At 46.8% G+C, this 16,369-nt stretch overlaps 1 protein-coding gene across 5 annotated transcripts in view; it reads right to left on the reverse strand.

Moving 5' to 3' along the window:
- RBFOX3 (RNA binding fox-1 homolog 3) overlaps positions 1 to 16,369 on the reverse strand; it is a 732,886-nt gene that overhangs the window by 86,565 nt on the left and 629,952 nt on the right. For 2 of the 5 annotated variants that reach the window (XM_078653988.1, XM_078653986.1), the window contains 3 exons: positions 9,394 to 9,447; positions 2,835 to 2,927; positions 2,171 to 2,231 (listed from right to left, as the gene is read on the reverse strand). In XM_078653988.1, coding sequence (XP_078510114.1) covers positions 2,171 to 2,231; positions 2,835 to 2,927; positions 9,394 to 9,447 — 208 coding nt within the window. Of the gene's footprint in view, positions 1 to 1,746; positions 2,232 to 2,834; positions 2,928 to 9,393; positions 9,448 to 16,369 lie in introns of those variants that run through there. The other 3 variants (XM_078653989.1, XM_078653987.1, XM_078653990.1) reach the window with 3 other exon arrangements.

Below are 16,369 nucleotides of genomic sequence, written 5' to 3' on the forward strand. Positions count from 1 at the left end.
ACATTAATAGGAGGGTTTATGCTCTGGAAGTCGCTACTGCTGTCAGTGATGGGACGCATTGCTCTATCAAAAATGGTCATGCTGCCTAGGCTAATATACTACTTCAGTGCACTCTCGATAGAGGTGCCCAGATCCCTTTCGGAGAAACTTGATGCCCTGCTGTGAGACTTAATTTGGCGTTCACCATCCACAGACAGGGTGGCTCTGCTTAGACTGCAACTGCCCAAGGACAACGGTGAGCTGAAGGCACCAGAATTTGGGATGTACGACCTGGCTTCACAGCAGCAATGGATCTTCGAATGGGCGGAGGAAATATATCTGAAAGAGGTGAGCCTGAGTAAAAACAACGAATCTATAAACTGCGGACCGCACAAGCTCTCCCCTAGCACAGGCCAACACTATTCGCGACCTCCAGCACAGATTTCCAGTTGTGCTTTGCAAAGATTAATGTGTTATGAAGGTACGCACCAGCAGTCCCCTGAGTAAGATTCCCAAGCACTAGAAGATATTTCACAGCATCACACCTACATCCCTGGACGAGGTTAAAGTTGGAGTTAGTGGGGGACTGCTATGATTCAGGAAGACTTAAAAAAATAAGGACCGGCATAGCCAATAGGTCTCACCTATGGCTTTGCCAATATGATTTAGCCATGCTGTCAACTAGTATGGTTGCTTCTCAGTATGCCTCACATGTATTCGTGTAAAGGAAGTGAAGTTCAGTGTTCTAAAGTTGATTGCAGTGTGGTGTTATGGGATGGCTTGCCCCAAAGTGGACCCTGGGGGAGTTGTGGGTGGGGCACTGCATGCACACACCCCACAGAACTCTCAGCAGCCATTAAAGCCTATACTTTACTTAAACTCTCCAGGAACAGGAGGGGTGATGCCACGCGCACTCACATCACAAGTCCTATTTCACAGAAGTTGGTTAATACTGAGCACGGACGGTTCCGATGAACGGTAAAGCACCCTCAAAATGGTGGTTCTCTGGGAAGTGTGGTTTGAAATGATTGATTACCCTAGCAACAATGTTCCAAACATTGCGACCCCACTCAGTGCAGGTGGCAGGTACGGGCGCCCATGCGATCTCTCTGGGTGGTGATGATTGACGTGGCAGAGGAAATGTCTCAGGTTCTGCCACAGGGGCAGAATTGTCAGGTCTGACGTATGAAATAAGCACTATGTCCCTTGAAAACAAGTCTGAGACACGGTGGGGTTGCCAAAAAGAAGTTAAAACAAAGCCAACACCACATAACGCAAACAAGTTGTTAAAAAATATACACTGGACAGATGAAAAAGATCAAAACCAGTAGAACGCAACAAGAGATAGTGTCCTCTGGGAGATAAAATTCTCTCACTTTCACTCATCACACTCAAGTATACCACTTGTGTAGTACAACTCACAGTTAATCTTTTCTAAATAACCCAAGTATTGGCACAAAAAGCAATGGTATGTCAAAATAACTGTACAATTTATTATCTCAAGACTTCATCAACACATTCCTCAACGGACCTCCGTTTTGGATAAGGAAATCACAGTTATTTCATTAAAATACTAACATTGTAAAATCACATATAGAATCACATTTAATTAAAATGTTAGTATTTTAATGAAATAACTGATTTTTTGATCCAAAACGGGGGTCCGTTGAGGAATGTTTTGATGAAGTCTTGAAATCCACAAAGTACATACAACATGTCTCAGGCTCAACTTAAAAACTCTTTGAATTGATTGACAATGAAGGGCTGTTGAATGGGTAGTTCTTTTAATAGCAAACATACAAAAGGTGATGGTAGGAATGCTTGCAAATATTCTAAATGCTGGCATTTGTGCAAGGTAGCATTGCAATCCAGTGTACTTTTGCCCACTATGCCACCTCAGATTAGAGCCAGCCACATGCAAATCAGCCTTTATCCTGCTCAGAGTTGGGATGCAATGGTAAATAACTAAAGCACTATCTTTTGGTTCATGGTTTAAGTGAAATACTTTTTTCTCTCAGCAAGGGGGCTGATTGATGTCTCACACACAAGAACGTAGGTCTATTCATTAAAACTATATGAGCCTTCATCGTCAGAGGTATTCTCTCAGGTGCAGGACTGTGCTTGGCCACTGGCACCAGCTTCACCTGTACAAAGGGGTACGAGCTGGTATGGCGGACTGAAGGCTGCTCACCGTTCGTGTAGGGGTTCACTGCTTTCTTATTCGTCATCACCCGGGCTGTTGCGTTATTCACCTGAAACATAAGGGGATTAAGAAGAAAGGTGTTAAAATGCGGCCTCAACAGGACCCATGGTGCACACACTTCGACTCCTCATCTACATGGAAATAGACATGCACTCACTGAGAAAGTATTCTAAAAGAGCGTGTGCATTTGTGCCACTGGCTGGGCTGGGGCAGACTATCACTAGCAAGCGACTGCCTCTGCCCCAGCACAACCAGCTCCCGGTTTCCTTTAGGCACGTTTGCAATGTGCATTTCATGTGTAGTTTTTAAATATCATAAAAGAGGTGATACCTTCGCCGCTGGTGTGCGGACACAGGCTTTGACAGCATGCAGTCACTATGAAGAACAGATCACAATCCCATAGGAAAGGGCATGCATGGCGTGCTCACCACAACACAGGGCTGCATAGGGGCATGCATAGGGCAAAGGAGACAGGGCCTATTTGCCTCCAGCCTTCTCGTCGATGGCTTTACTTAGCCCAGTGCCTTACTTCTGCTCAGGTGAGAGCACCTCGAGTAGAAGTCAGGCAGGGCACTGGACAGAACATTAAAGGTAGCAGGCAGGACACTGAATGCAGCAGGCAGATACAAGCAGAAACTTATCTGAGAAGCACCTCAATTTTGCGTCCCTCTACGATTGTGCCATTAAGCTTCTCACGGGCCCGGTCGGCGTCCAGGCTTGTTTCAAAAGTTACAAACCCAAAACCCTGTGAGAGCAAAGGAGAGTGGACAGGGAGCAGGGAAAGATCAAAAAAGGAAGCAGGAGGAAAGACAGACAGGGTGAGAGAGAGGGAAGGAAGAGAGTGGGAGTGACATAACAGAATTAGGGACGTGAGAAAAGAAGGGAAGGAGTTGGAGAGAGAAAGGGGGGGTACGAGACACAACAGTCAGTGATAAGTAAGGAAGCTTATGCGTTAGAAGAGGCACATGGGCCGGCCTACAGGCACACTGGGAGGTGTCGCGACAGGCCAATACTTCTGAAAGACTGAACTGACGGGCAGGGTCAGCTGCAAGTCGCGCCTGTATGGACATGTCGAGAGACCTCTACTTTACCATAATGTCGAGCCCGCCTCGTAGCAGCAGGGGGAAGCCTGGGCTGACAACACAGAAAAGACTTGTTAAGACTGAGAAGTTAGTAAAGACTGATGGGAAATGAAGGGTTCCTGGAGGGTACAGGGGGTTGAAGAATGGTGGGAGGGAGGAGAGACGAAAATGAAAGGGGTGCCCCAAAGTCCAGTCTCAGGTCTCCAGCAGAACACCAGCACCAGAGTGGGATCAGGACACCTAATGCGGGGTTTGGAGCCAGGAAGCAGAGTCCTGGGAGCATGCAAACCCTCTGGGAATAGGGAAGCACCAGGCACTGACTGGGGATCCTCAAAGCGTGGAGTCAGGAAGCAGTGCTCTGAAGTGTCACCTTAAGGAGTGTCGCGGCCCTAGACGAGCCATGTTTTGTGACCCCCTGTAGATCACATCATTACCTAGTTCTTGCTAAGTCAAGTGCGCATGTACCAAACAATACTACACTATATGTTAAACTTTATATGTTACACTTTAACGGGGTCACACAAAATCAGTAGAAATAGGTCTTTCCCAGGACAGCACAAATCCTTGTGATAACAAAGGCTAGAAACACAGATTCAGAGGTAGCGATCAGCAGAGAGGAAGAAAGAATAGACAGATTTAACAGAGAGAAGGTTTGCTTTCCCAGCGGTCCCCTTGGAAGTTGAGGGGCCTGGACAAATGCCCACTTTGTCCGTGCCTTACAACGTCTATGAAGCTCTGGAATGCCCACCCTTGGGGTGCAAGGAAGCACCGGGCATTGAACGGGGCTCCTCGCTCGGGCCCCGCACAGTGTGGGGTTGAGATCCCTGTGCGGGGTGAGTGGCAGAGGCACATTCCTCCAGCGTGGAAACAGCATCCCGGAGAGGGTGGCCTGCATGGATGGAGTGGAGGCAGGGGGTACAAACATCTGGCTTCAGTGTGGAAGTGGGATGCGATCTCGCGAGGGTGGACTCTGGGGTGGGTGACGGGTTGAGCTCTGGGCTAGAAACAGCATCCTCCACTGTGGAAAGAAGATGGGTTTGGGGGTCGGTCGGGTAGAAACTGCTCTCTCCGGTGTTGAGGTAGAGTGGGATCTGGAGAGGGTGGCCTGCATGGATGGAGTGGAGGCAGGGGGTACAAACATCTGGCTTCAGTGTGGAAGTGGGATGCGATCTCGCGAGGGTGGACTCTGGGGTGGGTGACGGGTTGAGCTCTGGGCTAGAAACAGCATCCTCCACTGTGGAAAGAAGATGGGTTTGGGGGTCGGTCGGGTAGAAACTGCTCTCTCCGGTGTTGAGGTAGAGTGGGATCTGGAGAGGGTGGCCTGCATGGATGGAGTGGAGGCAGGGGGTACAAACATCTGGCTTCAGTGTGGAAGTGGGATGCGATCTCGCGAGGGTGGACTCTGGGGTGGGTGACGGGTTGAGCTCTGGGCTAGAAACAGCATCCTCCACTGTGGAAAGAAGATGGGTTTGGGGGTCGGTCGGGTAGAAACTGCTCTCTCCGGTGTTGAGCTAGAGAGGGATCTGGAAAGGGTGGCCTATGGATTGGGGGTAGATTGAATCTATTTTCTGTAATGTGGAAATCGAGTGCTGTTGGGGCGGGGGCGGCGGTGCTTTGACACACCTTTCTCCAGTGTAGAAATATGAGTGGCCAGTAGACCTTGCGCCCTTCGGTGGGGGCTCTGGAGGCACAGTGGAGAGGATAGGGAGCCCCCACATTTAGCACCGTTTATGGAGCTTGGGGAGATCAATTTCCTCCAATCTGAGCCAGAGGGCTCTTAGGGGAAGGAGGAGAAAGTTCCCTCACAGTGTGAATAGATGGTAGCTCTCCTCAGAGAGTGGCCGCCTTCAGTGTAGTATATAAGGTTTAAATACCACACTGAAGGTGGCATCTCTGCCAAATGTCTCCTGTCCCATTGTGGACCAGAAGGGGCTGGGCAGGCTTGGGAGCTACCCGAACACAACACCCCCCGCCCTTAATGTACAGTGAGTTATTGCTAAGGATGTGGACACGTTTATGATTACAGTATAATGGTTTATAAACAACTCAAACTTGGACAAACTTGAGAGTAACTTTACAGGCAACAAACTTCAGACCAACCCCCAAAAGAACCAAGTAGGAAACAGCCCCCCAAATCATTGGTTAGCCGTGTGCAGACATTCTATCACAGAGGTTTTATCGAGATATTGGCAATCATAGGTATAAACACAAACGCACAAGCTCAAGTCACACACTCAGACGTGCACTTATAAAACAGTGGTTTTATAGAGATATCGGCAATCATAGGTATAAATACATAAGCACAAGCTCAAGTCACACACTCAGATATTTACACATTCCACCCATTAGAAAGTACATAAATCACAGAACAAATACATGCATTGACACATAAACTCGCTACACACAGGCGAGTACAGTTTGTGCCAATGGTTAGCTATAGGCAATAACAGAAGTGGTGTGCGTGTGCACACACATAACTCACATCACACACAGTGTACCCAAAGGAAGGGGCAGGCAACCTTCGAAGAGGTCGATACACACACAGAGTCAAGGGTTCACACATTTTCCATAGGAAGGTACAGCCAGTCGCAGGACAGAGAGTCAGACACACCCACCCACCCACCGCCCCACCCCTCCCATGCCACTAACATGGACTCACCATTATCTCATCCAAGTGTTTTTCTCTCGTACTTCTAAGACGCCTCCTTATTCCCTGTGCTCGTCCAATCTGCGACCGTGTAATAAGTGAGTGAGACTCCTTCAGACATACACCATTCTCTATGCACCCCCGCTATTCGATGCGGCTCTTGAGTTAGCCGCCTTTCAATTTAACAACTGGATGTCTGCAGCAGCTGATAGTATTGCACCTGTTAGATGCAAATTGTCAGCTTGGTCTCATCCTTCTGAGCCTTGGTTTATACAAGCTTTAGCAACAACAACAAAAATGTTAAAAATTGAGCGTTACTGGAGAAAAAATTACAATCTAACAGACAAATCAGATTATAAAAAGGTGCTGAGGGACTATCATGGGGCTAGTTGTAAGGCTCAAGCAGATTACTTTGCTGATCAGATTGCAGCTGTCTCTAATGCTCCTAAAGATATATTTAAAATTGTTCTTGCCTCCCAAAGCTTGCACACAGCATAGCCCCCGTCCCACCCTCGGCAAAGCTCTGTGAAAATCTTTCCCTTTTTTCCAGGAGAAGATTGATAAAAAAATATATGCGGTTTTTAAGGACGATGATTTAGATGTAATCGTCTTTGATGATCTCCTGATGATCAATAGATCATCTGGCACTGTTCTATCTTCATCTCAAAGCATATCATTAGATGCATCGGCCCAAGCCATATTGAATTGTCGCTCGGGATCACCGTTAGACCATCGCCTTCCTGCAGTTTCTATCTGAAGGCATGCAAACCATAAATCCGGTAATAAATGATCTACTAAACCATTCCCTTCAACAGGCCGTGGTTCCAAAGCTTTAGACACACGCTCAACTAAATCCGTTACTGAAGAAGGCGTCAGCACACCCTGAGGTCCTATCTAATTTCAGGCCCATTTCCCTTCTTCCAGCATTATCTCAAATGCTTGAGGAAATAGTGAAAGATCACCTTAACTTCTTTCTTGAATTAAATAATCTTAGCATGCTGTCTGTCTTACTTGAAGTTTATAAAATTGAGTCTTGTTTAGGGCCATACAGCTATAGTGGTTTTATTAGAACTCTCCGGCCGCCTTTGACACAGTGTCACTTCGAATACTGCTACAGCGTCTGGTAAAAACTGGCATTGGCGGGCCCGCCCTATAGTGGCTCAGGTCCTTTCTGTGTGACCAGTATCAATCTGTTTGCTTGTATCCATTTCTGCCCTCTCTTAAGCCATTGAAACAAGGTGTCCCTCAGGGTTCGACGCTGAGCTCTACACTATTTCATGTTTATATGGACCCCTTGCCGAGACCATCCAGCCTGAGATTCAAGGTGGTGTTATGAGCCGATGATGCACAGTTACTGTTTTCTTCTTGGAGGCTAACAGTGAATTACAGCACTCTTTCCAATTCTGCTTTGCTAGAGTGGTAATTGCATGAAGTGCACCTGTTTAACCCTTTCCGTACTCCCGTCGGCCATTGGTCGTCGCGAGCACTACCTCACTGGTGCTGCGAACGGCCGACGCGGCTCCGCCCACTCCGTGGAACGCCCGCATTGCAGCGAAATAGTCACGGCGGTAAACGGGTTAAAACGTAATGCGTTCAAAACCGAAGCACTGCTCTTTCGATGCTCCCCTTCCACCTGGTCCGGTAGATGGTGGTCTTCAGAGCTCGGCCCCACTCCCAGCCCTGTAGAGGAGGTAAAGGAACCTTGGAGGTAAATTCAGTAAGAAGCTATCTCTGGCTCCACAGGTGAAGGCGGGTGCAGGTAATCTTTTTGCTTAAAAAAACGTACAATTTTCTGACACTATTTCCTGAATCTTCCAGGAAAACGATTGTACCTTCTCCGCTTGCCTCTCATTTGGACTCTGCGAAAAGCTTAGATCTTGGCCTTTGAGGTGATCTCCTCCATCGCTTGCACATTATTCAGAATGCAGCTGTGAGGCTTCTGCTGAACATCCCCAGAACGGAATCTATTTTGGGACACCAGAAGAACTTACACTGGCTCCCTGTACATCAGCGCTTTCCTTTCAAATGTCTTATTACTGTCAGGCATTGCACAATATGGGCCCACTTATCCGAGGGACAGGATTCAGGTTTATCACCCAGCAAGATCCCTTAGATCATCGAATGAGTTGTTGGTGGTACCTACAGTACACCGCGTTCACTAAGGGGGGAGGGGGGAATCTTTCTCTTTTTTGGCACCTAAACTATGGACTGCTCTTCCAATCAAAATTCGACCTTACTCTCATGACTTTTAAAAAAAACCACACAAAAAAACGTGTCTGTTTCAGCATTGGTAAACAGCGTGGCACTTTTTCTTCCCTCCCCTGTGTCTAGTAGCACTGCACGTCTGCCAGACGGCTGCGAGGTATATAAATAGATCATTCATTCAAGTTACGCATTTAAGTATGCACGCATTATATGTCCATAGAAAGGTACAGCCAATCATAGGACATATAGAGGTGCACACGTAGAAGGTCACGTCACCAGCAGCAGCTCCTCCGCTAAGGCGGAGGAGCGTCGCTCCACAGGGAAAAAAAAATAATAATAAACCCATGTTGTTATCATTTTATTTTTCGCTAGTGGCTCTGCAGGTGCGGGGCTGGGCTGTTCACAAAGCTAGGGGAGGAGTGGTGGGCACTTTCTAAGCATGCGTGACGGTTTGGCGGGCCATCTCGGTCCGGCCAAACCGTCATGCGCACTTAGCTTGTTCTCCACCGCCTGTAATGCACAGCCTGGGTGGAGTACATGCTCAGCCTCCCCGCCCCTGTCTGAGCGCCAAACCACGGCGCTCAGACCAATCACAATGCTGTTGTCATGCTGGTGACGGCAACATCGTGATTGGCTAGGAGAGTCTGGGTGCTTCCTATTTACTGCGTTGTGGACAGCAGGATGGAGGAGAGGTGACTGCCGAGAATATACAGACGTGCAGGCAATCACTGAGCAGGTATACCTCGCATGATATCAAGTCACTCACTCAGACGTGCACACTTTCGGCCCACAGGAAGGGATAGGCAGCCACTGCACAGGTATACGCACAAAATCAAGTCATACACTCAGACGTGCACACATAGTACCCATAGGAATGTAAAGGCAATGACAGAACAGATTTACACATACACAAACACACACAGGCTCAAGTCACACTCTCAGAAGTGCACACATAGTGCCCATAGGAATGTACAGGCAATGACAGAACAGATTTACACATACACAAACACACACAGGCTCAAGTCACACTCTCAGAAGTGCACACATAGTGCCCATAGGAATGTACAGGCAATGACAGAACAGATTTACACATACATAAACACACAGGATCGAGTCACACACTGTGACGTGCACACATTGTGCCTCATGAAAAGTGCATGTAAAAGACCATGCACGTTTATCCCAAGCTCTGAAACCCCCCTGCATCCTGCGGGCCATGCTCAGCTCTGCACACCCGTCTTGAAAGTACACCCCCCAAGCCCTCAGCCAGCGCCTACCTTAGATCCACGCTCGTTGAAGATGATCTCCACGTCTAAGATCTTCCCAAATTGCTGGAGAAAGAAACACAAACAACATACATGAGAGTCGGTTTGGTTGACATGGGGTGCGGGCATCTACGGTTTTAGCATTTTCAGGTCTCTCCTACATACAGCTTTTAGCTACATGTTTGCGAGAACCTCTTGCTGACCATACTAGAAAGTGTTGGCAAATAGGAATCATCTTGTTTACATACTGGCTTTGGAAATATTTGTTGTCAAAAATGGAAAAGGTGGTAGACCCAGCCACTGCAGGTGGGAGCATCAAACTACTGGTTTGCAAATACGGTGAAATAAGCACTCGCATGCATCAACACACGTGTGCTCCAAAGTATAACACGAGCACCAAATCATATGTCGTCTTAAGGATAAGAATCCACCCTGAACCCCAAGAAAAACAAAAGGATCTGAATGGCATTGTCCCAGTGTCATTGTCTCAAACATGGTCTGAGGTATTGTCCTTCTAAGTACTGGTGTGTCCATAACCCACAACTAGGAAACAGTGCAAGAATAAACAGGTAAAGGTTTGGGCTACCAAACCTGGTGAATTGGCGAACCCAAGATCCCTTAAGACACCTAAGTTGGGTTTTGTGATCGACCACTAGGCCTTGAAATATATACTAGTAGTTCAGGTACCCTAGTGAAACTCTTAAAGCTTAATCCCAAACACCAGTTTATTACAGTACCTTTTATAAAGTTTTGTTAAGTTTCATATAAACTTTATTTGGACGGTGATTCTTTATTTTGGCTCTGGAAAGATGGGTACTGGTCGGAGATTAACATCTGGTCCCCGGAACACCCAAGAAAAGCATTAACTGTGGATTCCCTGAAGGTTAACCAAGGTCACCTCCATAGGCTCCAGTGTTCCATTATTTCACGCACTGAACTGCTCCTAGCGCTATCCATGGTGCTGGACACACCCTAGGATAACACTGCCCACTGCTTCTTGTGACATACAAGCAATATCTCTTGAGAATAGTGACTGTCAGAAGAGTGAGAACAGTACCGTGACTAGGAACATTAAAGTTGTAACTTGTTGTCTATTTGTTAATTATTGTGATTTATTCCTCACAGTTTCATTATTTATTGCTGTGTGGTCATTTTAAGGTGCCATTAAAGTGCTGTTTTTTTCAAACTAACATCCCTATGATCATGACCTTTATTGACATAATTGTTTTCCATAGTATTTCAGATTCCATCTTTTTCTTACTTAACTACCATATTCCCATGCCCACTTTTAGAGACCACCCAAGGAAACGCAGAAACACTGTGAGAATAAATATACATCGGCTCCAAGCCCTCTGTATTCATGCTGTTAAAATATCGACCTATAGAAATAGCACGTGCACAATATCAAATACCGCAATCCCTTCCAGGTAAGTATATCCAGGGAAGTGAGATTTACTGTTCTTAACTCCAAATCCACCCACCACGGCGGGAAGTGGGAATCGAAATTGTGGATGAAGAATGTTTGCAGAGCGATAGTTTAACCATGATAAGGTGATCTCGGTATTTAAATCTGGTGAGGTGCAAAGCATTCCTTCTAGAAATACTCCTCACAGCCCCACTTCTTGCAGCAATGCCACCCAGAGCGGGCAATCAGGCGGCACCAGCACATTGGCAGCGGTAATCGTAGGTGGCAGAAATGGATGGAGCAACCAGACGGACATGGTGGCCGTCCAACAGCACCAACTTGTTAAATGCTTTCATTTGCATCAAGAGTGGACATTTGAGAAAAAAATACATATGGGAATGAAGACACTTGAATAAAATATTTTACTACCACTAAAAGGGGTGGGTTGGATCGGGGATTCGCAGGTGGGAGGGAAGGGGTCAGAGTGAGAGAAGCAGTACCGGGCGCAGAGGCGGGAGGGTGCAAATACTACCGGGAAGTGAGGCTGGCGTGGGCTGGCGTGGACAGGCCGGGCCAGGAGGCGGAGGCGGGCGCAATGACGGGAGTTTGAGGCTCATTATCTGGCCTGACTTGAAATCGTTACCATGCCAGGCTCGAGGCTCCTGTAATGACCAGCAGAGACTGAACTCTAATTGCTGTCTGTGAGCGCGATATCATTCATTAATACTAATCAGAGTCTGTTAGGACGCACACCTGGGCTCACGAGACAGGGAGGAAGGCCAACGGACAGGGCTAGGGCAGTGCCGAATTTGTATCATTTTTTTTTTTTTTTAAAGGCCAAGGCCCTTGTCAGGAATCCACTTCACTTACCACTGCCAGCGCTGCCAATCACAGTGTCAAACACAGCTAGTAACCATCACACTCCTACAAGGGCGGCAATGTGGACTATTCCAGGCCCCCAAATCTATAAGAATGGCTTCGGCGGCAGGTATTAGTCATTTATAAATGAATGTTGAATTAATAAACAACTGTTGTTCTGCTAGTTTCCAAACCAAAATAAACAGCACCACCATGTGGCAGACTGTCATAAGTGCAAGTGTTGCAATTTAATTGTCATGCAAAGCACTGGGGACCCCTGGCTCAAATTAAGTGGGTTTGACTAGGGGTGCCTGCTTTCTCCCAGTGTGGTGCTACCCGAGTACCGCTCCCCCTCTCTTGTTCACCACCAGTTTCTGTGCTTCTTGTGCTTATACCCCCTTCTTTATGGGTTTCCACCTGCTCTCCCCAGTAGGTTTTTTATGGGGCAATGCACTGGGGCCCGGGGTTTGAGGGGCCCCTGTCTACCCTGCACCCACTGATGTTATTTCAGAGTGCATGCCAGGGGCTTGGCTGTGTTTCGTTTTTGAGGGGGGTGGGGTATAGAGTGAATAGAGGATAAGGGAACAATAAAGAAGAGAGGAAATGGTTGAAAGCAAAGGAGAGGGTGAAAGAACGAAGAGGACAGCAGGAAAAGGTGACAGAATGGGAGAAGGAAATCAGGCTGAACGAGAAAGTGAAAGGAGATAATGATGTGCAAAATGGGCAAGTGAAAGGGAAGAGGAAGTAACCAGATATAAGAAGAGAATAGAGGAAGGAGATGGGGATGAGTGAGGGGGAAGGGAGAGACCAAGGAAGGGGATAGAGGGGAGAACATTATATGAGTGAAGGAGATGAGAGGAGAGTGGGATAGAGATAGGGAAGCAAGAAGGAAAGACAGGCAGAAGGAGGAACTCGGAGACATGTAAATAACTACATTAGTGTAGTAGATGCAGTGACATCTGGATTCAGGGGAGTGATGGGCACGCTGTACCTCATTTAAAGCAGTATTTTAAATAAGTCTGGGGTGCCTGGATTCATTGCTTGCACTGGGGTCCATGACTCCCATGCTACGCCACTGGCAAGGCCGGACTGGCTACCGGGCGTTTTAGTGTGCTGCCAAGCTCTGGGCTGATTTCACTGCGGTGGGGGCTGATTTCGTTGATGGGGACCTGCGTGTGCTTCTAAATGAACAACGCAAAATGAATGGTTTTAAGCACACGCAGATCCCCTTCAACGAAATCATGGCAGCACACCAAAACGCCTGGTAGCCAGTCTGGTCTTGGCCACTGGCCATTTCCTTGTAATCTTCGTTCAGTAGAGAAGCAGGGAGGGAATTCTGGGTCTTTCAACTCCTTTGTTTCTTTGTAGCCTTTAATTCATTCATCCATTACATTTGTAGCTCTACTGGCATTATCCCTTGGCTAAAATTCTACAGCTTTATTTGGCTTCTGCTATGTTTTTTTAGAACACCAGCCATGGGGTGCTGGGCCTTAGTTTTTGCAAAAATTAGCAATCCTGGAACACCAGACAGGACATAGCACAGAAAGATCGAAATGAAAGTAGGTCTGGGTTGAGGTTCAGGTACTTTTGATGACCCAAGTTTTGACAATTTCGTTTGCTCACCTTTAAGGACTGATTTACATGTAAGGCCCAGTTGAGCCCAGACTCATACATAACCTATTTGTTCCAATCTACGTAGCCCTTTGCTCGGTAAGGTACGCTTCCTTTAACCCCTTCGACGCTCATGACGAGCTCAGCTCGTCATGAGGTACGCCTCTCGTACGCTCATGACGAGCTGAGCTCGTCATGAACCACGGGTTTTTGAAAAAGTCAGCACACAGCGGGAAAATGTGCCGCACGCATGGGGTTAATGGAGGACCAGCCAAATAGAGGCAACTGAGTGGGGTCCTCTGATGGCAAAGGGGGCAGAGAGTCAACCTTTTTACTGCTCCCAGTGCTCCCTGAAGATTATCACCTGTTGGGTTTCCATTTAAGGGAAGATTTCCTTATGCAAATGTATGCCCATGCGGTATTCAGTATCTTATGCCTATTTTGAGCATTCCGGTGCTTTCCTTGAATGGGTCTTCTCCCAGGTTTCTGGCACTTATCTAGTCATTCATTACTGCAATGACTTCTTATTTCTGGGACCGGAAGGTTCTGATAGGTCCTTCTCACCGTCGTCTTTAATCAGGCTTATGGGTAGATTTGGTGTACCATTGGCAGAAGAGGAGACAGACGGTCCTGTCACAACAAATTTTTCTAGGGTCTGACATCAACTTATTAAAGGGGGAGTGCAGGTTGCTGCAAGAAATGATGAGTACCTTACCAGCGTCACTGAGATCCTGTTTCGATGCATCTTAGGTCAATTAACAGCAGCTAAATGCATTGGTGGGACACCTGTGTCTGAGCTTAGGAAGAAGCATCCAAGACCGCTTGTTTAAGCAGATTTGAAACACATCATGATGGCCTGGTTGTCATTCTTAGAGAACTTTAAGGATTCCATGTCATGGCGCGGTCCAGTCCAGTCTAGTCAAGACTTTGGTCTATTCACAGATGCAGCTGGAGGGGGGTCTTTGGTGCCATATTAGGCTCCAAGTGGTGTGCCCAGCCTTGGTCACAACACTGGTTTGATTCAGGTTTAGTGAAAACAATGACTTTCCTCGAATTGTTCCCCATTTTAGTAGCACTGAGCACCTAATTCTAGATGGCACTGACTTGTCCGATTGGCTGGTAGCCCTACGAACAGTGAGAACTATGCCACAGAGCTGTGTGTGGCATTTGGCTCCTCTGGTGGCGTCAGTGCCCTTCTTATAGCCCGTGCACTGGTGGGGTGCTTCCTAATGGTAAAGTATGACCTAATGTTGACGCCCTCAACAGTGAGCCGTATCCTAGTAGGGAAAACTGTCTTAAGAGCAATAAGGCCACCAGCAAGACTCCGCATTAAAGCCCGCAGCCAGGAGTGGGCACACAGCAATGTTACCTGTAATCTGAGGGACCCATGGAGAGGATGGAGTGGGTCCCAGCAAGGCCTAAGGCAGGACTATGCTCCCCTGCCTTCTTGCTTGGCTTGGATGCTCCTCTGAGATGGAGCAGTGCTCCCAACAGCAGGAGAGCTGCACTTCCCTTGCAGAACAAGATTCCCCACAAGCTACATCACTCCCATGCCCCTTGGCCTCCAGAAAAACATTTATAGGCAAACGTTGCACTCCTCCATGGTGTGAGAATCAGGCAGACACATTATACCAACAGTATTGTCCTCTTTAGTGGTTTCTCGCGACTGCTGAATACACACCTGCCAACAGGCGCTGGCCAGACAGATGGATGCAAGCAAAAACAATCCTATCCGCTCTAGAAACAGTGCTTGGCTTGAGCCGGTGGTTCCCGGTGGGGGACTCAGGCACTCATTTTTTCTTCTGCATTAGACATTTAACGAGCGCAAGAGAAGGAAAAACACCGAAAACGGAAAGAAGAAGTAAGAGCAAGACAGAAAACTATCACAAAGGGAGAAAGCAGGATCCGACAAGAGTGACATAATGGGACAGAGAATGTCTGTTAGTGGGTTAAAGAGGCATGAGGTGGTTCTAAGACTATGTAATGTGATGTGGATTTGTAGAGTGCTGCTTGTCAACCAGGAGGATATATATAGGTTCTTATATTTGTATTAGGCACGCTAACATTTAATTGTACCAGCCGAAGGCTTCTTAGAGGAGCTTTGGGCACCGGCACTCATTCTATTACAAATTAAGCACTGCAGTGTTGTGTAACACAAAAGACAGCCACACACATTGCTGCAAGTTCGAAAACTGATTCAGAATACAAGAAAAACAAGTGTTCAGTTTACCTTTGCTCCGCCTTTGTGGAAAATGGAGCTGTCCTAACTAAAATTGCAATGGGACCCGAGACATGAGAGCAGCGTAGCTGTCTTAAAGTGATAGAGTCAAAATCCCTTCTAATAAGGGTGATGCCTGTTTGTCCCTATAAACAATCTGGAACAACTTGTCCAAAAAGAAGACAACACTCCTCTGTGGAAATGAATCCTCATTTCTACATAATTAAACGCGTTGCCTGTTCAATAAATCATACAATAGGTTCCTCGATCATCATGAAAATTTTTCAAAAAAAGAACATTATGACGGTCTTTCTCTACGTGATTAGAGACCTACATATGTCTCTTTCTCAAGAAGTTTCATCATAATGTAGCCTTGTGACGTACACATCTTAAATTGGAAACAAATCACGCACGTCAAAAGCACGCTAAAATTCTCTAACCCAATGAATAACTAGTAGTGACTGCATATCACCAGGCCACTGGTGTCCTGATCCCGCCACCTTCGAAACATCCCTTTCACTTCTGCTATAAATCCTAAGTGGTGATTTCACCTATTGCATGAACACCGCCCCAAAAATGACTCTTTTTTTTATTTTAAATCTCTTATTGGTATTCTGCCAAGTTACAAAGCAAGCCTCACAGCAAGAAAATGTTATTACTAAAACATTTCAGACAAGCAAACACGACCAGTGGAAGAAATGCTACTTGCATGTTTGAGTCATAATGCCAAGGACGAAATACATATATGCAGCCCTTTCTGTGAACTTTTACACTCTGAGAAGCATTTCTGTTCATAGGGACACTGCAGAGTAGCCGTTGTATGTGGCGCACACCTTCTACAGAACCAATGTTTTAGATGTAAACATGGGTATGTGTGACACATTATCGAAAAAGAC

Source organism: Lissotriton helveticus, chromosome 7 (genome assembly GCF_964261635.1).
Source record: "Lissotriton helveticus chromosome 7, aLisHel1.1, whole genome shotgun sequence".
NCBI lineage: Eukaryota > Metazoa > Chordata > Amphibia > Caudata > Salamandridae > Lissotriton > Lissotriton helveticus.